The sequence below is a fragment of the Triturus cristatus genome, chromosome 4_1 (assembly GCF_964204655.1).
Source record: "Triturus cristatus chromosome 4_1, aTriCri1.1, whole genome shotgun sequence".
NCBI classification, from domain to species: Eukaryota; Metazoa; Chordata; class Amphibia; order Caudata; family Salamandridae; genus Triturus; species Triturus cristatus.
The window spans coordinates 528,571,232-528,595,873 of NC_140585.1; the positions used below are offsets into that span (position 1 = coordinate 528,571,232).

General features: G+C 45.1%; 1 protein-coding gene across 1 annotated transcript in view; it reads right to left on the reverse strand.

Moving 5' to 3' along the window:
• Nucleotides 1-23,968, reverse strand: part of PKP2 (plakophilin 2) — a 416,690-nt gene extending 392,722 nt beyond the window's left edge. Inside the window, exon 1 of the mRNA XM_085652804.1 lies at nucleotides 23,531-23,968. Coding sequence (XP_085508930.1) covers nucleotides 23,531-23,747 — 217 coding nt within the window. The 5' untranslated portion in view covers nucleotides 23,748-23,968. The remainder of the gene's footprint in view (nucleotides 1-23,530) is intronic.
• Between the last annotated feature and the right edge of the window lie 674 nt (nucleotides 23,969-24,642).

Here is a 24,642-nt window from a genome sequence, read left to right on the forward strand (position 1 = left end):
CTCCAGTCTAGAGTAATAAAGGCAATATTTGTACAGAGAACTCAGTAGAAGCACTCATCACATCCTCGGCTTGGCCACAGTCTAATGAATGGGGCTCAGGAAGATGGAAATATTGGCTATCTTAGACATCCCACAAGGAAATTCTGAATCGCTTCTTCACAAATACAGATAAATAGCAGAAACTGGTTCTGAGGCCCAGTTCTTATTCAGCTCAGGGGAGTACTGACAGGACAACTGAGTCAATCAAAAGGTGTGCCATGGTTAAATAGGCCTCCCAGAGCATAGCACCTCTTACAGGGCTCTCACTGCTCCAAAGATGGCGCAGGCACAAACTCGACAAAGGAATCACTATTTCAAGGAAGACAGAACAGACTTCCTGGTAGGGGAATCCGTGTGTTCCACAGGATGTATATTGCAAGACAGATGGGTGAAAGGGGCACTACAGTATGTAAAGTAGATCCTAATGTTCATATTACCTCCTAAAGACCTGAGACTACATCGAAAAACTGCCTCTGTGGTACACAGGCACCTAATAAATGAGAACTGTCTCAACTGGAGTATTTCAGCACAAACTCTTTAGTCATCTACAACTCAGTGTTGTATGCTATGCAGATATGTTGTTGATGCATGTTCTTAGTAGTTGTTGCATCCCTGTGTGTCTGACTTGTGACATCTTGTAATATGAATGTGCAAGTGGAATGCTGGGATGGAATGGCGAGTGCGTGAGGAGACGGCTGTCCAAGCGGACTGTGCAGAGGATGTGACGACCAGTGAGGGGCTTCTTTGGATGAAATAAAATAAGATTCCTATAAATACCATATCTTCATTCTTTATTGGACATTACAAATATTGGTGACGAGGATGGCGGGCCTCCAAAATTGAAGCCCCAGCTAAGTGTTGTAGTATTCGAAGGTTGCAGTGGACGCATCAGAAGTCCGTTCAGTGCTCTGCATCGGAAGTCTCCAGCTAACGCATCGGAGGGGAGCCCTTCAGACCACATATCGGTGTGGCTGTGTGAGGTCCATTAAACACTGCAGTAAATTGAAAGTCACCTGAATAAATAGACACATTTTCCTCCTGTGTTGTACCCTTACTTTGACAAACTGACATCCACTGACTTTGCCCTCTCCATAGTCAACACATGTTTTTTTAGGACCTAAAGGCTGTTCCCCCCATCAGATTATTTCTATGGTGACGCAGATTACCCTCCCCGTTCTGTAGCACTTTCTTTATGATCTTCTTAATCTCACTGTCATAGGGGTCTCTGAGGATCACTTAGACAGTACCTTCCCAAGTAGTCTCGAAATGCTTTCCTCTGGGACACAATCACATGACCAACTCTATAGATTTTCCAACTGAACTAGTCTTCAATCTGGCAAACGTATTTTTATGACTGTCTTTCTACAGAGCTCTTAATCATTCTAGGATGTCTGTATGGAGGGGGACGGGAGAAATTTTAGTGGAACATCTCATTTTCAAAATGCTAGAGATGGAAATGTCAAACAACATTGTCTCTTAATTCTAACAAAAGACACACAGATGAAGGACGGAAAGCAGAGCAAACAAACATTCACCCCCAGTCAATATATCCGGGTTAAATCAATCCTTTTTTTGCTCTCCATGCCATCCAAGTTTAGACCCAGCCAGATGCAAATCAGTCTTGAGCCCGTGCCTCATGGGAACAGTCCAGCCCTAACTGCTATGCCAGGTCCTCCCTGGACCGGAAACAAGCATCCTGGGACCTGTTTCAGGGCATCACCCCTCATCAGCCAGGCTAGCTTGAATCCAGTGACACAGTGAGCCTGGGACCCATGCCTGACACACCAATGATGGACAGACTGCAGAGCAAATCAAACATTCACCCCCAGTCAATAGATCTGGGGGTGAATGTTTGACTAATTCAGCATTCCTTCTATAAGCTGTTATTTTTGCATTTGCTGCCCTAAGTGGGAAGGGTATGCCCAGACGTGGGTCACGTTGCTCGCCACCAGATTCAAGCTAGCCTGGCTGATGAAGGGTGATGCCCCGAAACTGGTCCCAGGACGCTGGTTTCTGGTCCAGGAAGGTCCTGGCCTGGCAGTTCAGGCTGGACTGTTCCCATAGGGCACAGGGTCAAGACTGATATGCATATGGCTGGGTCTAAACTGGAATGGTGTGGCGTGCAAAAAAAGGATGGATTTAACCCAGATCTGTGACTGGGGGTGAATGTTTGATTAATTCAGCATTCTGCATTCTACCGATCATCTTTTCTTTTTGCATTTTCTAATTCTAACTGAATGCTGCCTTGCATTGTGTAGATTTCAAACTCCGCCTCTACCCAATAAGAAAGTCATCCAGGTCTTCTGATAATAATCACGGGCCCCATCAAATTTCACAAGTGCCTTTTGCAACAGAGGAGTTATTCCACTTCTAACACCACATGAAGAGAATCCTGATGCTCTCTGCAATCATTACTTCATACCTACTGCCATGCCGTATATACAGGATTCAGCTGTCATTGCCCCCTGCTGCCTACAGGCACCATTATGTTCTGGAGAATTGGTGTCTCAAAGACTGGTTGTTCTAGTTGACTACTCCTGTTGTCTACACCCACTGCTCTGAGGCAGAACCACTCAAGAGCAACTGTAAAACAGCGCGAGCGTAATCCCAAAACACCAAATGAAATAGAATGCCAACTCATTTTAGTTTGAGTCACCATGTGGCTTCTTCCGGTGATATGGGTGTGCCTAGGTGGGATGAACCTACCCACCGAGGTTCATGGATCCTTCTCATCCACACCCCAAAGTCTAGCGCAAAAGCACGCAGTGTGTTTTTTAAAATTAAATAGTGCATTTCTGGAAACAGTCCAGATGCCTGTGGGCCTCTTTAGAGGCCAGAGGTCGACATATGTCAGGGCTGTATCCAGAAGTAGAGTGTTTCATTTTAAAGCTGGCTGAGTGGGAGAGCATTTTCCCCAAACTAGGCAGAAGAAACAGAGTTAATAAAATGATGCATATACATTCCAAAAAGATGTGAATTTACTTTGCCTCACAAACAATACTGAAATTTCCAGAACCAAAAAGAGTGTAATCTTAAATGTGCTCTAATAAATTGAACCCAAGTACCCATTTTCCCAGTTTAATACCGCAGGAGTTGTAATACATGCACACAATATCCACCTCCTAGTGATAACAGATTACTTTCACGTTTATGTTTTTACTTTTGCACTGCGCCAAACACCGCCCAGAGGCTGCCTCAGTGTGTTCACAACCTGCTGCGGCAGGTGCCAGCGATACTATAACATGCAGTCTTGTTAACCGCAAGAACAGTTGAATGAATTAAGTAATGCAAGTGTACTGCATAATACAATTTCGAAAGGAGTCCTGGCAGCCAGCTGGAACGGAGGTTACCTCACAATAGACGCCGGTTACTGATGTAGGTCAGTCTTCATGGTTTTTAGTACAATGTTTAAGGCCATTTAGAAAACAACATTGCCTATTCAACAGCAATAGGTTTATTTAGATGGACGAAGGGCAAGAATAACACATTCTGGCCATCACAGAATGCACATTTCCATCAGGGTCAAAGCGCAGAGCAAGGTCGGTTAAAGTCCATGTCCTGGACAGCACTGTGCAGAAAGTTCCACTCTTTCTAACTGAGCGGCGTCCTCGTGTAAAGCTCTTTTGTACGTAGGAAGGTGCTGGCTAGGTCTAAAGTAGCATATACTACTGTTTAATGCCACATATTTGTCTCCCTGTCATCCTCGGCCCAAACGTAGGTTTGTTCATTAGCTTTTGTGGCAGGTCTCGGTCAAAAGCCCAAGGAAAGGAATGTGATATAAGCATTGGCAAACAACCATTTCTGGCTTGCATTTGGATTCCCGTGTAAAACATTACACACTGCCAGCACCAGCGTAAAAACAAAACAAACAAAGGTTGTCAAAGGCAATGGGTCTTGCATTGGCTGACAGCCTTTACCTGTGCCAATTCTAGTTTTGTTTCTTCATTGCTTTTGTAAAACTGTATTGTTGGGACAGCTGCCGGGGCCATCGCCAATAATTTTTTTTTTTAAGATAATTAAAAAAAGAACGAAAAAACTTGCCCAAAACCAAAAATATTTTTGGGATCTTAAAAAGTTGACGTTGCTATTGTAGTCTCTACCATAAAGGGAACTACTTTATGGGCGGATGTGCTCCTTGTGAAAGAAGAGAATGCTCTCAATCCCAGCGACATTAATCAATGGCTGAAGGGGGCTGACCAACGGACCCGTGCATATGCTGTAGTGGGAGGAAAAAACGGAATGACAATAAACCGGGTGATTAAGTCGGTTGACTGAAAACCCCTATAAGAAAGCTAGTTATATATTTATATTTATATCATTTTACTAAAATAAAAGGGCTTGACTAATGCCAGACGTAAAATAGGTCGATTTTTGTACAAAATACCGGGAGCACGGGATGGAAGTACTTCTCTGGGTGGAAACAAAACCTGCTCTATATATATATATATATATATATATCTAAAAAAAATTGTACCACTCGGTAAGCAGACAGCAGCGAAGCAAGTCAAACCTAAAAATGACTGTCAAGCACAAATAATTAAAGGGTGCAGTGAAAAAACTGATTATCTCTACTTGACTTCACATGAACTATGGGTAAATGTCAAGAGACGTAACTTGGTTTATTTTACTGGATGCAACCCTTTCGTTTTTACCGTTAGCAAAATAAACTAATCCAAGTTTACTGTAGCTTTTACTTTCACACAATTTCACTTGGAGTTTGTTGAAGCTCCTGCAGACTGCACATAATAATCTTTAAATAACCACTTTCAACCTTTGCCTTTTTCTTGAAAAGTCGCTTAAATTAGGATTACTCAGCTAACAGACACAGGTAACGTTTAGTACACAAAGCACTTCCAACTAACCTAGTCTCGGTTTTCTCCTCATCCTGATCTGGGGCATAGCACAGGCCCAGTGTAGCCAATAGGGCGCAGGGGTCCCAAAACCATTCAGAGGAGTGACCCCTTCAATGGCCCAAAGCCAAACAATATCTGGGATATGGGAGACTCTGACACCATGTGTGTGAACAATGGGCCATGAAAGGAGAGTACCAGCTGAAGCCCGAGTAATACCTAGAGTGGGACTGCAGGAGTCAGATTGAAAATGTGTTAGTTGGGTGATTGATCAGCCATGGCACGTGATGCTTTGGCTGTTATTTCGTTCAGCATATGGAGGCATTACATACTGATAAGCCTTTTTTGCTGGCATTTCTGCTGGTAGCATTGCCTGAAATGCTTGGGTGGCCACTACTAATAATCCTGCTTATGGTGCTTATAAAAGGTAAAGTTACATATGCGAACACTATTTTACAGTGATAGAATGCACCTCCAGAGAACTCTCCTTGAGCAGAAGCAGCTGGATGTAGAACTTTGTGCACTTTACCGACTTTTAAAAATGAGAGAATTGTTATAAACCTAATTGGCTATAAGGCCTTAGGACATGGTACGTGGTGTACCAAGGGCATGTAAGTTCAATTTAATTAATGGTTGGCAGTTCCTATTGTGCCATCCACTACCGTGGCAGTGCAAACACTGCTTCAGGTCTATCTTTCTAGACTGACTGTAGCAATGTAAAAACTGCAATTCATACTGTTAAAGTAAATCTTGTTGAAAGGTCAATACTTTCCTTTTAATTATTAATACGTCACCACTATGTAGGCCTTGTAGCCCACAATGCAGGGTGCATCGTATTTAAAAGATGGACATGTAGAAATTTAGCCTCAACATGTCCTTACAGTGACTAGCCCCCAGAAACTATTTTCACTGTGGCAGGCCCAGTTGTCCTATGTAGAAAATCAGAGTGTGAAATAAAATACTAATGCTATAAGTCTTGGGAAGAGGAAACCATAGCAAAATAATTAAACAACTATTCAATAAATATTAAGAAAACTAACTTTTAGAAATGTGCCTTTTCCTTGTCTGAATTTCCCGAAGGCTAATGTGCTTTGGCTCTCTACCTTCTCCCAGCCTGTAAGTAGCCTTAAATAGTTGTGAATAGGTGTGAAATGTTTCCCATAAGCAAGCAATGGGCTGATCTGAATGGGCATAGATGGCTCCTCTGAACCCCACAGAATATGCAGGGTGGGGGCTCAGGGCATCCTTTTTGACACTACAGTGTCAAATGTTGCTTGATAGGTCTGTTACATTTACATTAGAACACTTTGAGCACTCTTGAAAGGGAAAAAGACAGGATGCTTAGACAATTCTTGTGGATCCACTGTCAGGCTGCTGAAGGTCTCTGCTTTTGCCCTACGTACTTCTGTCTCTTGGTTTACATGTAACCCTTTGGGCACACTGGACAGGAGAGCGAGCAGGATGTCATGACAATTTTTGTGGGTCCGTGGTCTGTCTGCTGAAAGAGGCAGCTTTTGTCCTACCAGATTTCTAGCTCTGTCTTTATGGTGGGTACAGTGGCGGCCTCAAACTAGATTGTAGTGTTAGGACACTAGGATTACCATAGTACACTCCTCATACGCATCCCCGCCCTTAGAGCACAAGTTTAGTGCGGCCAAGGACTTTCAACATCTTGAAAATGCCCCAAGTTGTTAGGGTTGGCCCCAGGAACTTTGACCCCATTGTTAGGGAATTTTCCAGTAGTCACTGCCACAAACTAGTTAGAACCAGACATAAAATATAGCACCTCCTGGCACCCACTGCATAACACTTCCTGGACTTGTGGAAGATTAGAAGATGACTGGATCGGCTGCCAATGACCTTAAGAGAGCCCCAAAGGACTGGAACTCTTCTATCTTGTATCAAGGACAAAAACGTGGACTTGAGTGTTATAAAGCTGACAACCTGTTCAAGCTACAGGGGAAACACGCTTTACAACGCTGTTTCCACAACGCAGTGCTATTACAACGCAGTTGTTACAATGACCGCATTGTTAGTATGCAATACCTTTACATCGCAAGTCATTACAATGACTTGCTGTAGGGGGAGCAAAGGTATTGGATATAAAATCCAACTCCTTCCCTGCTGTTGAGCAAACTGGAGTAGTAAATAAATAATACAATTCCTAGGTCCAGCACGACCCTACAGCAAGTTATTGTAAGTGTGGAATGCGTATAAGGCTTATTTAAGGGGAAAGATAGGAAGCCTGTCGGCTGCCAAGAGGAGGACTTTTTGGGACGAAATTATGAATTTAGAAAAGATAAGAAGTACGGAATAAGAAATAGCCATATTAAATCAGAAGCAGGTGGATATAGAGCCACTACAGTCGGAGTTATTGGACTTGAAGTGGAAGATAACTGCCATTATCGAAGACAGGATAAGGAAAAGATGGGAAGCTAGCGCACTTCTAATATGGGGAAAGCTGCAGTAAGCTACCAGTATGGCAAACTAAAAAAAGATCAGGTGAGGAACATGTTAAATTAAATGTAAGGACGCCAGGGTGGTGTTAAGGAGTAGGAAGGAGACTGACGGAGTTTCTTATAACTATTTAAAAAATCTGTACAAGAAAGACTTATAGGTCTCAAAAGAAGAGGTGGGAAGTTGGTTGAATCAGGAACGTGCAGTGAAGAAAAATGCGTGGCCTTAAATGCACGAATAGAACTCTGGGAAGTGAAACAAGCAATCACTTAAAACTGGCAAGCAAGGGAAAGCCCCTGGCCCAGATAGCTTGCACCATGAGGTCTACAGAGTCTTATCCGGTACTTTAGCCCCGACTTTGACAGATTTATTAAACAAGATTGTTGGAAATGGAGCTCCCCTACCTGAGTCATGGTCAGAGGCAACCATCACGCTAATTTTGAAACCCGGGAAGTGTGCTAGTAGTTGTGACTCATATAGGCTGGTGTCAATTTTAAACTGTGATTTTTGCTAAAGTTTTGTCGGAGAGGCTCAATGGGATAATTTGTGACCTTGTTCATGAAGACCAGAAAGATTTTATACGAGAGCGTTACCTGCATGAGCTCATATATGCTCTTATAGGCTTGATAGATATGGCTACTGTTAATAATTCCCCCTTGGCAGTTATAGCTTTAGATGAGACGATAGTTTTCAACCGAGTAAACTGGGTTTTCTTGCAGACGGTGATGAAAACTTTGAATTTAGGAGATAGGTTTGGCAGAGTAATTGCTGAGATATAGAACTCCTTGAGGGCGAAAGTACTAGTGAATGGAATACTGACATCAACTTTTAAGATCACAAGAGGAACGAGACATGGGTGCCCCCGTCCCCCTTGTAGTTTGACTTGTACATTGAATCGGTGGCCAGAAAACTTAGAAGTGAACCTGAGATTCTTCCTTTTAAATGCAATGGATCGGAAAAAAACTTGTATTGTATGTTGAAGACCTTATGATCTACACGGCCGACCTGCAGGGTACTATGACCCATGTGGTTAGAATAGCCAAAGACTTTGGTATGATCTCAGCCTATGAGATAAACAGGGGAAAGACTGAGATAATGGTCTGGAACACTGATGTGGGACCTGAGGTGATTAAATCAGAGATGAGGTACTTAAGAGTGAGGGTGACACAGGACATCACGAAACTCTCAGAAGTGAATTTTAGGAGAGTCAAGAAAAAAGCATGGCAAACTGGGCTCATCTACCTTTAACTATTTTTGGCAAAGCAAATCTGGTAAAAATGTCCATCCTCCGGAAGTTTACTTTCTTATTTACTACAATTCCATTACCATTTAAGGGAGTTTGGTTTGGAAAGCTGCAAGGTCAAACCCACACTTTTATCTGGGCATCTAAAGGGCCTCAGATTGCATGGAAGAAACTCAGGAGGAAGAGAGAGAAAGGGAGTTTAGTCCTCCCGGACTTATAATGCTATGCTTTGGCATTTCTGCTCAAGAATGGTAGGATGTTACTGGCTAGGGTCTAGCTAGTAACATCCTACCATTCTTGAGCAGAAATTCTGTTCAGACAATCGGTAGGATGTTTACAGTAATGCTAATGGAATTGGAAGGAGGTAACATCGGATACATGCAAAAGTTTGCTGATCCTAGATTCTTTAAAAAGGTGAGGCTGCACATTTTACGAGGCATGGCGGAAACTTGGCACTGCATTAAGAGGGCCTTTAAGCTACTATACTATAGTAACTTGGCTCCAATTTGGGACTCCCCTGGCCCTCCAGAATGGAAAAAGATAAGCTGGCATGTCCGCTGAAAGAAGCTGGCATTCTGAGATACGTAGATCTTAGGGAGGGAGGACAATTAATAACATGGGTGGAGTGCCGAGAGAGATCAAACCATACGGTATCAAGATTAAAATGTTTACAAATCCAAAGCTGGTATCAGTCTGCTAATACAGAGATCAAACCATACGGTATCAAGATTTAAATGTTTACAAATCCAAAGCGGATATCAGTCTGCTAATACAAGGATAGGTGGTCCTAATGAGTTGGAGGAAAAACGGTTGTGGACACACCAAAGAAGAAGGAAATATCAATCTGGTATTGGCTGATTGAGGAGACAGACACGAAGTTTATGATGCCAGAGGAGCTGTGGGGAGAATACTTGCCGGAGTCTACGCTGGAAAGCTTATGGCAAGTATCTTTTTCTATGCAATATCAAGTGGTTAAACCTGCCTATTTAAGAAGAAACCATCTGTTTACCATTTATAGGGCATATTGGACCCCCCTCAGGCTGTCAAAACAAGGCAGACAATGTACACATGTTTGTGGAATGTCCGAGCATACGGTCATTATGGGAAGATGCGAGTAAGGCCTTATCCGATATTTTTAAGACCCAGATCCAGGTAAGTCTGCCTCTCGTCTTTTATGGATTACCCACCGGGCTAGGGAGCACTGTGTAACGAAGAGGGGTCATCGGGGGCGGAAGATGAAATAAACACTGACTGGTGGACTGAGACACCCCGCCCCGCACCTCTTGTCTCCTTACAGCAGGACGAGTTGAATACATACCCCCCTCCCATACTGGAAGCAACGTCATGTTTTCAAAGCGGCGCCTTTAACTGGGGAAGCCCTCCTCGAGAAAACTAACCCCCACGATGACGTGGACGCACCGGGTCCAGTAAGGAGGAGGACTCCCTGATGTCTGTGTGGAATCACCCGCGAGGAGGAAGGAGGAGATTCGGAGAACGCCACGGACGGAGGAGGAAGAAGGTGGCTGTTGCTGAGAGAGGAGAGTCACGCGGAGGAAACAGCGGGAGTCCCGGTAAAGCCAGGAGGCCACCGCGCTTCGCCCAGCCACGCTCCCGAAGGAGCGTGGCTATCCCTGGTACGGGAACGGTTTTCAGGGTGAGTCGGGAGGAGGGAGAAGCCTGTGAAGTAAACCGGGTCCCTCTATTGCACTCCTGCTTGCACCCTGACCTGAGCACATTCACACTTACCCCTAGACGTCCGTCTCGGTTTTTGTGGTGTTCCTTCACTCCCCTCCCTTCACAAGCAACAGTGCAACACCCTCACCCCGTTCTTCTTGTTTTGTTTTCTGGCCTGAATCCGGGGAGCCATCCCGAACTTTTAAGTTTAGAGACCGGCTTCACGTAGGAGACGTGTTTTGGGAGCAATAAAAACCTACCTTATCTTGACACAGTTTCCGATCCCTTATTTCCAAACCGCAACAACTGGTGGAGAATGCGGGCATAATGACGTCCTTCAGTACCCCTATAATGGATGCGCTCATTCAGCACCTTGTGAAGGGCCAGGACAAATTAGATGACATCAGCCCAGACCGACCGCGACATATTTAAGAATACCATTACCGCCCAAATAGAGGGAACACAAAAACTGGTAACAGAGCCAGCGGCCCACGTTCAGGCATGCCCCATGGACCTTCTGGGGTCTCCCTACAAAAGTACGTGACAGGGGAGGACCCTGACGCATTTTTATTAAACTATGAACGCGTCGCTCGAGCATGCAGAAGGCCTGAAGCGAAGAGGCCCTTCTTTTTGGTCCCCCTGTTGACAGGGGAGGCCCAGGCCGCATATCAGGTGGCAAACGCTACAGGAGATATGCCATACGCGGTGATAAAAGACGTTATTCTGAACCATTTGGGCCTTGATGCAGAGGCATACCGGGTGCGGTTTAGAAGGGAGAAGGGCGCACTAGGGGAAATCCACAAAACGCGTTTGTTTCACTTCAAAACCGCAGCCGACAAGTGATTGAGGCCCGGGGTAAGCACAAAGGAAGAAATCATGAACCATATTTATTTGGAACAGTTAATTGATGCACTCCACTTTAACACACGGAGATGGTTAAAGCAGCACCCCCACCTCACATCAGAACAAGCCTTCGAAATGGCTACAACCTTTTCGAGAGCACAACCCAGAAACCTTCGATGCCTTGACCCCATTTTCTTCCTTGTTCTCCGATACCCCCGGAAAGACGACCTTGGCCGAGCATTGCATAGAGACACCTGCGGGAAAGATTATAAAACAAAAATCGTACAGGATCCCGGCAGCAAAAGGGTCGGCCGTCAAGAAGGAAGTACAGGACATGCTGAAACTCTGGGTGATTAGACCGTCAAAAAGCAAGTGGTCGTCCCCAATCGTAATGGTTCCCAAGCCAGCGGGTCTACGCGCTTTTGCATGGACTTCAAGGATCTGAACTCCGTCTCCTCTTTTGACGCCTATCCTATCCACCGGATAGATGAATTAATTGAAAAATTGGGTGATGCCAGATATATAACAACATTAGACCTGACCAAAAGCTACTGGCAGGTGCCACTGCATGAGGAAGATCGTAAGAAAACTGCTTTTTCCACCTCTGAGGGTCTCTATGAGTTTAGGGTGCTCCCCTTCGGCCTACACGGAGCACCCGCCACATTCCAATGGCTGATGAATACCGTACTCCAAGACCATCAAGCTTTTTGTTCCGCGTTCCTGGATGACATAGTTCAGTTCAAGTAGCTTTATTCGACAACATATATCATAAAAGTATTATTTGACATTATTTGACATTTATACAATAAGACAATATATCTTCAGTAATAAAAAGATCTTTAAATATAAAAGTTTGTTTAAAAAATATCTTGGCATGACATTATTAGCAACATGTTAAAATACAAAGCATAAAACAAGTCTCACTAAAAACATTAATCTTGGAAGAATGTGTACATGTCGCTTTCTACGAGTCCCTTCCACCCCAGGTACACAATAGTAATAGTCAGCACATAAAGTGCTAGTGCTATATCCATCATAAACGGTATTCATAAATAATAAAGCAACCCAATATAATCTGTAGTTCTAGTACATATTATGTAACACAGCTTTTTTTAACAGCCGCTAGAGTCATAATTGCCTAAATTGAAGTCACACCACGTAGGGCTTGGATTCTAACTAACCAAGCATGACCCACTCCACAAAACACTGGGGTCAGGTATTAAAATGCGCAGAGCAAACCGGTGATCGCGGTTGCCCATGTCTCTGCATATTGGTTTTAACCATTTAACCCTTGCTTTGTTGTAGGCAGGGCAAGCAAACAAGACATGAGCAACACACTCAACTGGGGCTCCACAGCAGGGGCAACTCTTTGTTTTGTTCTCAGCTGCGTGCCACTTTGCCATTAGGGTATTAACAGGGAGCGTGCCGAACCTAAACTGAATATACAGAGTACTATCTCGTGGGACCTGGATCACGTCTAGGTAGGGCTCTAGGCTTCTAGTTTGCTTAAATATAAGGAACTCCTCTGTCAATCTCCCCATAATTGGTTTGCTGAGCTCTTGGCTATCAATCCAATCCCAATAATAACGCTTAAGTTCCACCTTACTAGGGGGAATTTGGGTATCCCATGATTCTTTTAGGCCAAGTTGCATCATAGTTTTCTTCACATATGATATCCACTTGATCCTATGGTCCACATCCAAATTCATTACCTCCGTTAGAGCTGAGGCGTAGTTGGTAAGCACTTCAATACGCCTTAGGCGTGCCCAAAATTGATAGCAATTGCTCTGAACGGTTGCCTACCCATGTCATACATTAAAGGTGTTAATGGGGTGTTACGGGGGAGCATTAACCAAATCCCTCAAAAATTTGTGCTCGGACAAACGCTGTTTTTAAGTCAATAAATTCCAGATAGAGGCTGCCTTTTCCTATTAAAACAACTTTCCAATAAATAAGCATTAGTCTAAAAACCTGGTTGATCGTCCCGGTACTGGCCCTAAAGCCCGCCTGGTATTGTGAGAGGATGCAAAAACAACAGATGATGGACAGAATGCAGAACAATGTCATACATTCACCCCAGTACAGAGATCTGGACCTAAATCCATCGTTTTTTTGCTCACCATGAGGCACAGGGTCAAGACTGATTTGCATATGGCCAAGTCTAAACTGGGGTGGCATGGTGGGCAAAAGAATTATTAATTTAACCCAGATCTCTTGACTGGGGGTGAATGTTTTGATTTGTTCTGCATTCCGTCCATCAATTGTGTGTCATTTTCTTTCTCGCCCTAAGTGCGCCAGGTATGCCCAGACGTGGGTCCTGGGCTCACTGTGCCACTGGAATCAAGTTATCCTGGCTGAAGAGGGGTGAAACCCCGAAACCGGTCTTAGGATGCTTATTTCCGGTCCAGGGAGGACCTGGCTTGGCAGTTCGGGCTGGACTGTTCCCATGAGGCACAGGGTCAAGACTGATTTGCATATGGCCAGGTCTAAACTGGGGTGGCATGGTGAGCAAAAGAATGATGGATTTAACCCAGATCTCTTGACTGGGGGTGAATGTTTTGATTTGTTCTGCATTCCGTCCATCAATTGTGTGTCTTAAGCTTTTAAAGGTGCCAGCGAGATCTTGGTTAAACCCAAGAGGGTAGAGCAGCCATATTCCAGTCTTGAGATGACTAATGCCTGGGCAGCCATTTTCAGATCGGGAGTGTCGAGGAAAGGTTAATGGAAGATGTTTATGTCACTGCATTAAATTGTTTACGAACTGTGGGCTAGAAGGGTCAGGCAAGGGGTTGGAGCAGCCTGTGATTGTCTTGTAGTGTTCTGCTTCTGTGGCAGCTTCATTGATGGTGGTTATAGTGCATTGCATTTGCTGATAATGATGAGTTGTATACATGTAGGTTGGTGGGACTACGTTAATATCCTTCTAGAGAACAAGCACTCTACAATCAGAATTTCAAATGTAGTCAGTGTGACTCCCTGCTGTGACCATGGTGACCCTGGAAATAAGTGTGCGGTTTCCATCTCCACGTATGCACCATATCATCTCATGCCTCTCCAACACCGCATTCTCCTTGATGTGGAATCTATCTTCCTCTAGAGGCCTTCCGATGACTGAATCCTTCCAAATGAGGTGTCAGGGCTCAGGGTGTGAAAACACGAGGGCAGGGCAAAGGGATACAGTTATCCCCATCAGAAAAAGCTGCAGACTGATACCACAGGCAAGACTAGCAGAACATGGCAGGGCGGGCACCATTTAACAACCTTCATATGGCAAGGGTCACGCTCATCATACCGGCAGTCGGAGGGTGTCAAGTGTGTTTATTGCCTCTCCATATCTAACTGGATCCCTTCATACTGACCAAAGCCCGCAGCGTAAGCAGACAGAAGAGGAGAGAAGACACACGAAGGAGAGGATGGAGAAGGGGAATTCAATTCCCCACGTGTTCATCACTTGTTGCCCAGTGATAGAATGGCCCTGCCCAGCCAGCTGAGACCAACGAAGAGCGGTTTTTAAAAAAGCATTAAAAACACATACCACTTCAGCCTTTAGGGTACTGGCTGAGGTTTGCTCTTCTGTTTGTGCCGTTGATGCTGAGCACCAGGACACTCCTGGAATAGCCGTGCGCTATATAAATAATTGTCATTCATTCATTCATTCATAGAGCAGAAGCCGACACCAAACCTCTGCAGGGAAGGGGAAGCAACCCATAGGGGCAGGGGCACTGGCTTCGAGCACGACCACCAGGGCTCGAGTCGGGGTACCACGCGGGTGGACGGCGTCCCCCCACTTATTTTACCAGGTTTTAACGGGTGGATGCCGTCCCCCCTGCCCAAAAGCTGGACTTCACTCTTTGGCATCATTGCGGGGCCCGTTGCCAAGAACAGCACAAACATGACCAACAATGTAATGCCGGACGATTTGTTTTCGCCAGTCGCGAAAGTAAACTGTCACCAAGGAAGCCGTTCCACAAACGGCAAGATCTCCTGACATACTGCAGAGCTCGAACGAGCAGCTACACGAAGAAGTATTGGGCCTGACATCTGAGAGACACTCCCACTGCGGGGGGATTAAACGCAGCCTCCGCGAGGTAGGGTGCAGACCACCTTTCATCTAAAGGCATATGAATACCCATGAGATTCCTGTTGTGACGTCACTTCCGGTGACAGCGTCCCCCCACTTCTCGTCACTTCCGGTGACAGCGTCCCCCCACTTCTTTTTTTAGGACTTGTGCCCTGACGACCACTGTCCCACAATCAGTCTTCCAAGAACGGGGGGGGGGGGGGGGGGGGGGAGGTTTAAGGAAAGAATTACCAAGTACAGTCAAAATCCAAACACACGCAGAAAGGGTTAATCAAATAGGTGAGCAGCAGTGGGAAGAGACCTAAGAAGAAAGGCAGAGGGCAGACATGCTGGGAAGTGCAGGGTCCAGTGACCCCTTTGCATGTTACATTGCAGGGGCGCTCGTTCCATCTCACCAACACCGAACGAGAGGCAAGGGAGTGAGTACAAATGCTATTTAATTGGATGCCTCAAAACAAACAGTAATGCGAAAGCTTCACAGAGATACTGTACTGCCATGGGCCAGAAAGCACTCGGTAGCAGCCTTCTCTCTGAACCAAAAGCAGCAGCGCCCGCACATCCTGGCAAGGGAAAGCCAGCTTCTCCGGAACAGATAAAAGCACAGCTTGATAAGGGCTAAACAAAACCTCCTTTGACACCCCTCTGCACTCCCCTAAAACAAACACCCGCACCACTCGCCCGTCCCGTCTCTGGAGATGTGAATCACACGCTGGACTGGAGCCGTCTATATTCGCTGAGCGAGCAAGTTAAGACTATTTCAGAAATATTTCTCGCAGCTGTACACAAGGCGTGGCGCCGACAGGAGGTTTACTTTCAAATGGGGAGGACGTAGCCAATCGCTAGCTAGCACCAAACTTGGCACTGGCTGGATCTCACGCAGGTGCATATGGGTGTATTATGTACACAAAAAGGACACATCTGTACGATCAGTACATAAAACGTAATTGTGTGAAACATAGGGGCATTCTTTAACGTTCTGTTATGTGCAAATTACTCTTCAGAAGAACAGGTAACTACGAAAACAATACGTTATACGTCACATCCGTTTAAGAATTAGCCAGAGCCAGGTGCAGAATTCAAGCAGCACGATCTCTCCTAAGATTTTTGCTCATCGACGCATTACTAGCTCGTTTTAAAGGTGTCAGAGCACACCCCCGTTCATGTACATTTGATTTTTTTTAATGAACTAGATGCAGCAACAAGAAGCTGTACAGCAAAGAGTAAACACAAAATGCGTACGAAAATTTTACAAGGGACTAAAACTCAATCAGCAAGTTAGAAATGACACCCTTGAAAGGCATACAAGAAACAAGCAAAGATTAAATAGATTAACACCAATAACTTAACTAGATTCATTGGCTATAGGCACTCTTTAAAACCCAGGCGGTTCGTTTTTTCTCTCCAAAAAGGACATCTTCCGCAATAAGCTCCAGGAGAACAGATTTCCATAAAGAAAACGAACACTCGAAAGAGATGGTTTGAGACCTTCAGTGAACTACTTTGTGCCTCTTGTCCTTTACAGTCTTGTGGGCAGACTTACGTCTGCGAATGCGGGTTTACGGGATGGTGAGACTCAGTTACAATTTACTCCTGAAGTGTGTGTGGGCAGTGTAAGATGTGGATTTTCATTACAATATTTTTTCATAAGTCAATCTGTGCTGGCTCCTCCGCTATGGCGGTAAAGCGTCACCCTACAGCCTTTCGGCAGTGTAAAAAAGGAAAAATAAAATGATATCTCGCTGTTATTATCATTTTAATTTTTCCTTGCTGAAGCCAGTTTTGGGGTCGGGCTTGGCTGTCATCACAGCCAGCAGGGGGAGGAGTGGTATGTGCACTTAAGTGTGCATGACAGTTTGGCCAACCGTCTTGGGCCGGCTAAACAGTCATTCGCACTTAGCATGTTGTCAACGGTGCTCTAATGCACAGCCTGAGTGGAGAACATGCCCAGGCTTCCAGTCCCCGTCTGAGCGTTGAACCACGGCACTCAGACCAATCTCGACGCTTCTATCATGGTGACAGCAGTGTCATGATTGGCTTAGGGGAGCCTGTGTGCTTCAGGGAAGAGACGCAAGGAGAAATGATGGAGGAAGATGGAGGCCATAGAAAGGTACTTACATTTTTAAGTCTTGCCTTAGCCAGCGCATGCGCTGCCCTGGCGAGACATTTAGTAGGCTGCTTTTGGAAGTGCTTCCAAAGCGGCCACCAGCTTGCAGTCACGCGCACAAGCGCGCGCACCACGCTCCGCCTGTGCTGCGCGCGCATCCCGTATTTTCTTTCGCGCAAAGCTAATCACGGCACCGGCGCTTTACTTTTAATATTAAAAGTAAAGCGCAGGTGCAGCGATTATAGCAAAGGTAAAGAAATAGATGTTTGTTTCTATTTCTTTACTTTTGCTATAAGCGCGGCACCCGCACTTTACTTTTAATGTTAAAAGTAAAGCGCTGGAGAAATAGAAACAAACATCTATTTCTTGTCAATCATCATTTTTCAGTTTCCAATGCTATTTAAACGCAGTATCTTACTAGTCACAGCACTTTGGTAACTGTTGTGGTTCCTGAAGCCATGTCTTAAGTACTCCGCCTTCCATTTTGCTACTACTATTTTGACTTGCCTCAACTGGTGACTGGCTAGTTTGCATTTAAAAACCTGCCTGTATTCCCTCAAGGATCACCACCAGGGCACAAGTCCTAAACAAGCATTGGCATAGCCAATAGGTCTCGCTTTTGGGACCTTATAGGTATTTAGGTATGCAGCACAATATCCTTAGTGCAACAACACCAACTGTTGCATGGCTAAACACTTATAAGATCCCAAAAGCAAGACCTATTGGCTATGCCAATGCTTGTTATTTTTTATCATCTTGCATTCCCCCAACGCCACTATGTTTCAGCCGCCACTGAAGTCAATGGAGCAGATCTTGAAACTATAGGCGTCAGCTCACCAAAATGCCAGGTGTAGTAGAAGTGCCCCTTAACCTTCACTTTCACTCACACACAGATGCTTACACATACATTCCCACATACACTCTCTTACATAAAACACACTCTCACCAGCAAGCAAGCACACAAAGTATATTTAAAATAATTTTTTACCTACCTCAGCTGCCAGGTGAGCACCATAATACAGCTAACTGTACTCCATTTTCATTATATTAATAGTGAATAATCTAATATTATTGGCTATTATCTCAGGACTAGCCTTTTCTGAAGTCATTTCTTGAAAACAGGTCTTTGACGGAGCTTGAACATCAGAGATTTTTCTTCTAGAATGCGGAGCACCTCATGGCTCGTCTTTGAGGGCTACTCTATTTAATGTTTATATGAGGCCACTTGCAGAGATCATTCATCCATTTGGGATATCGATGGTGTCTTACACAGATGACACTCAACCGTTGCAGGTTGACTGAACAGCTCTTGCCTTAAATTAAATGGCGGAAAAATACAGCTCATGTTGTTAGGTGACAACTTGTCATCCTCATTTAATTTGAACTGACTAAGTAGTCTATGCTCCTTTCCTATACCAAAAACCGCTACAAAGAGCCTTGGAATGTGGCTGGACAGATCCCTGAACTTTAATACCCAAGCACTAAAGCTGTCGGCCATCACTTTTGGCCTAATAAGGATGCTTTGAAAAATTCTTCCCCTCCTTCCTCCTACTGTAAAGAGGATGGTGGTCCAGGCTAATATTCTTTCTCACCTGGACTATGGCTACTCTTCATACTTGGGTGCCCTGAAGATCACAATAAGAAAACTGCAGGTGATCCATAACCCCAATACCCGGCTGCTGTGCAATCTACCTAGACATCAAGCCGCCCAACAAGCGAAGAAGTTATTTATATTTATTGGCTTCCTGTGGCAGAGAGGATCAAGTTCAAATCACCTTTTATCGCCACAGGGCACTTCTCGATAAAGGGCCCATGATCTCAAGTACTTTAGTAGCCCTCTACCTTACCTGTAGAATTCTGCGCTCCTCTATGGCCCATCTAGTCAAAGTTCCTAGGATCAGATTGAGAACATTTGGAGGGCGCTCTTTTGCGTACAACATGGCTAAACTTTGGAATGGCCTTTCACTTTCTCTTAGATCAGCTAATTCCGAACTTCCCTTCTGAGAATGTTTAAAGACTTGACTCTTCCAGACCAGATCCCCGAATCTGGTTGTGCCGCACTACCAGCTCTGGAGTGCCGAAGGATAGCCATGCGCTATATAAGTGCAGTTTAGAATAAAATTAGTGTAATAACAAATTGACAAAAAAACAAGGAAAGTTGCCCCCCAACCAACATCCATAAGGACAACCTGCTCTGTGTTTAAGGAACTCATTTTGCCACCTCCGAGGCCAGGGGCTCCAAGGAGCAAGCCGGGGGCTGCAGTTGTGCCCCCTGGTGGCCCATAAAGGACTTTCATGCTTCAAACCTTGCCCCCAACTATGCAGCATTGTCAATGGGTAATCAATCTTGTGTTTCCAAACAACTCAATTAGTGGCCTGTCAGAGTCTTTCGAGCGCAGTATTTGTGAATCTTCAGTTTCTCACCTGAGCTATTCTGTTCAGGATCTAGGTGCCAAATGAAACATTCCACCCCAGGCTTTTGTTTCCCCACATCAGTGTAGTTGAAACAGGTCTGTTCCTATCTTGCACAGTTTCTTCTGGTCCTTGCTTTCAGAAACCAGGATGTGATCAGGTGGAGCAAAGTGGTACTGGGACAGTGCTAGAAGCAAGGTTCATTTGTATGTCATATACATTCGTAGATAAAGTGATTTGTCCAGAATCACAGTGGTCAGTCAGGTCGGACCCCAGGCTTCTGTGACTGAGGGTTAGTAAATAAGTCACTAGCACACACCCCTACCCTTCAGTACCTGAGTACAGAGTAGTGTACTTAGTAAAAAAGTATTGAGCTCAATATATCTTGAACCCATTGAAGCAGCGGCCTGTATGTAGTATTTGCATAACATACTGCAATAAAGAGGTCAAAGCGTCGGCATTTCAATGACTAGACATTTAGAGACAAGACAAAGGGACATTAAATCATATTTAGAAAGGGAAGATATGTTCAATGGTGGAAACAGGAAGCAGCTTCTTTTGGAAGTCTCAACCAATTCTTGGAGAAAACTGGTTCAAGATGCAAGTATTGCTAATCCTCTAAATTAAGGGTGGAATATTTCAACTGTATGTCAATTTTAATTCACATCTTTCCTAGGAACACTAGACAATATTGCAGCATTAAGCGGAGCAAACAGACTTGTATGCAATAAGCTCCCATGATGCTTAAAAGCAACACTGTTTGACTAGGTCAGCTCCTGAAATATTTAAAGATGGCGGTTAACACTGCACACCAAAGAATGTTCTAGAAACTCAGTTCATATTAGTCATTTTCATCAGTATTGGGGGAGCACCTGCCTTCCAGTATATTAAGAACAGTTTCCGGTCCTCGAATTTTGTGTGATAGCCTAATGCATTCTGGGAGTTGTAGTCTTGTCCTGCTTCCACTTAACTAATTAGAGTAACATACCTGGAATGAATCATGTCGAGGGGAAAAGTTCAAGACTGAGACTGTCCATAATGACATGGAGTAAGATAACCATCCTAATCAGTATACCGCAGACTTTTGAAACGAAAGTAGCCAGTCCATTTTGCAACAAAATTTAATAATAATCCTCAATTTGCCCTCATTTGTACCACTCCAGAAATGTTGCTAAAAAGTGCTCGATTCTGCATTCCCCACGTGTGAACAACTATTTAATTGGGATAGAGGACAAGCTAATGCCACTGTGGCTAACATGATGCCCTGGTCTCTATATCCGAATGATAATATTGGACTATTATTTTTTGTACAAAAAAAAAAGTTACAAGAGCTAGAATTTGAAGATTGTAGACTGACCAAGACAGAACCAAACCTTCCTTTTTACAAAAGATAGCGCGGAAGCAGCGAATCTGCTCGCGTATATAAACTATCAGGTACACCCATGGCGTCCCTCTTTCCTACCTCAGCCTGAAAGAAAGAACCTGCGGTCGCCATTTTAACCCTTTCTTTCTGAATGCTGCTCCCAAACTCTGCCACTTCTTTTAATCCATTCACTGATGTTTTGTGACTTTTGCTTTTCCCACAACAAAATATTATGGTGTTGGCTCCAATACTATAACCCTCATTCCACCTCACTTTTCCAGCAAAACTTCTGGCTCCAGGACTTTCTTTCGAACGCAATTTCTTTCCTTTTTGATTGTACTCCATTAAAATAGAGATGGCTCTTTTATCCTTAGGAAATGGTAGCCTAGGCTGAAGGGTATTTGTAATGTCAATTTTAATTTCTTGCTTCTGAAACCATTATGTACAGTATTATGTTAGGTATAACTTAGGCTGAAAAGGGTTTTTGTTTTACAAATACTAAGCACTGACTAATAATCAATTATCTTGTGTTAGTTGGTCTATGGAGCTCTGAGTGCCGGTCTCAACCTTACCTCCCCCATTACTGGGGGAGGTAAGGTGGAGACCGGCACTGCACTGCCTGTTTTTACTATTTTGAGGGTCAACTGGTAAAGTGGTGTACTTGGTGCTAAGTTTTGGCCTTAACAGTAAGACCCTGATTACGAGTTGGGCGGTTAATTCCAACTCGTGCATAAACCCCTGTTTACACGCAGGTTGGAATTACAAGTTGTTCGGTATTTAATGCATCCGATAAATATAGGATGTATTAAATAACTCAACCATCGTTAAATTTCGTAAGGACAAACCTGGCGAAATTTAACAGGGAGAAACTATTCAGTAATTATTGTATCATGCAGATTTTGGTTCGTAAACACCAAAATCCGAATTTTATGCCGCAACAACTTGTAATAGGTGGTATTGATCACACTCAATAAATAACATACCCAGCGGTAATGTTATTTATCATGTGTGATAAATACCACCTATACTCGTAAGCAGAACCGAGGGTAAACCCCAGGACACAGTGGTAAAAGGTTCTGGCTGTCAGAATATATGCCCAAGAACCCCTTTCGAACCTAGGAATCCTGAAAATGTTTCCACATTATTTTTTTAGCCAACAGCGCATTACGCTTTTGGACTTGTATTTTTGCTTCTCCCGTCAAAGAAGATGGGCTTAGAAATCCCAGCATCCGAAGTATGATTGGCTAAAAGGGTAGACTGGCTAAAGATGTTGCATATGAAATGGGGCCTGCTGACAGCTTTGCCCACTGCTGTAAGGTTACCAGAAGACCCCGTGCCATCAGGGACAGTGTGCTCCCACCATCGGCTTTGCTTCTAGAAATCATTATTTTCAGCCCTGTTGGTCCAGTTGGTTCGGCTGAAATAAACCACTAATACAACTCCCATGATTCATCAGGTTGCTAAAGGAAAACCAAGTACTGGGGTGACCTTACCACCACTGGGTGTCTCAAAGCAGGGTCTCCTCATGCTGGAGGCAGAAGGTCATGGGGCGATGCTGTGGCAAAGTTGCCACTGATAAGGGACCTTCCACAGATGAATGGACATACATGGTGCACGCTCTGCGGTAAACTCGACCCGCTTGCAGCAAATTTAACGTTTTGCACGCACCTTGTTTGCTCACGGGCATGAAACAGGAGCAATAGATGAGGCGTGTGTAGTGTAAACATGTGCAAATTCTGTCAAGCTCGTCCCAACGAAAAAACCTGTTTGAAAACATCCAATTTGCATCAGGAAACGAACGAGCCACTGCTGATAAAAGGCGTCCTTATGAATCAAACGGATACAAAACATCAAGTGCGAATCCATCACAACTGAACTGTGGCTCCCAGGACAGGGCTGCAGGCCACGGCTCTAATGCCAACGAATCAAACGTTGTTTATTTTACAAGCAATTACTTGCAGATGACAGTGTAACCGGGTTATCATTTCCACCTAGGGTCTCGAGAGTACAGGAGCCGCCCGCAGCAGCCTCGACAGGGGCTATTTCTGCTAATCAACCATTGGGAAGAGAGAAAGGGAAGCTATACATAGTTGAACTACAGAGGTGTACAGCAGTGCGGTGTCTCGCAGGCCCCCTGTAAAATAAAGTAAAGAGCCAGCGAAGCAAATATCAAAAGAATCCTACAAAATTAAAATCCCCAGTGGCACGAGAAGAAGGGACAACGGTGGGAAACTCGTGCATATGTCAGACGTGATATGTGCGGTGGCATCGATACTGGCACCTGAATGTATATAATACAGATACGCGGCAGACAGGTAATAGCTGCAGGCTGCCCACTGACACCCTTTGTTCCTCCCGTAACTTGATAAAGGAGGAGGGCCAGCGGAGGGGGTGAAGGGAACGGGGCATGCGGCGGGTGGGCCGATCCGCTGGCACCTGTTGCAGCCCGGGAGACCGCACTCACCTCTGGGCAGCGAGGTCTTGTTCTTTTTCCTCGCCATGGTCTGCTGGACCTGCTGGCGGATGCGCAGGCTCTTCTCCCCGTCCTGCCTGCCCGAGTACTGCAGCCTGTCCTCGGAGGGCAGGGCCAGGGTGGAGCTGTCCAGGTCCATGAAGTTCTGCTGCCCCAGCACAGTGCGAATGTAGCCGAAGTCGGCTCCCGGTGAGACTGGGGCCGCCATGGCTTTTCTCTGCGCCTCTTCCCCGTGTCCTCAGGCAGCGACGCTACCTGTTCCGTCAGCCCGGCTGGCAGGAAGCTGGAGCCGCCTCTTCTCCATGCAGAGGGCAGACCCGCCGAGAAAGGCAGGGAAGTACCCGAGGTCAGAGGCGCAGTCTTCCCACCAGGGACAGGCCGCCGGGAGAGCCGCTGGCAGGCAATGAAAGCAGCAGAGCCCCGGGCAGGGGAGGGCGGAGGTGCGACCGGGGCGGGACGGGCGGAGGCGGGGCCCGGCGAGACCTCACCTTTATTTACAACTGACTCTGGAAGACGTCCTGAAGCTGTCAGCGGCGGGCCTGGAGCCGCGCAGTCTGGTACCCTTTCCCCGAGTTAAGGGCCCGTCTGCTTTGTGGATGCTAACTTTGCTGTACTGCAGCATGCTTCCTATGAAATAATACATTTATTGCTCTCAGGTGATCGGCCCACATTTATTTCCCACGATTTTTTTTTATGGCAGACATTTTCTACCTTTAAAAAATCGTTGCTTCATTACATATGAGTGGGAGAGTGAGACCGCCCGTGATCTGCAAGCAGAGTCGGTTTGGGAACAAAAATATGCGGCCTCCCTCAAACCATTGCTTGGTTAGTGTCAGGGGGCTAATTTTAGGAGAACTTTATGGTAAATAAAGGATTTTTAGCCTGTAGGTCAAGTAACATTGGATGGGACTGAAAACGTCATTATTTAATGCATCCCGCATTCATCTTCAGGTCCATGAGTCTCCCTTCTCCTGGGCTCGCCCTCAGATCCCTGAGTCAGCTCCCTGCCCTCCAGGCCCGGCTCCAGGAATTTTCATTTGGGTGGGTCAAGGGTGCATTTGGGTGGGCCACTGCGGGCTCGATTTGTCGCATATATGTCAAGG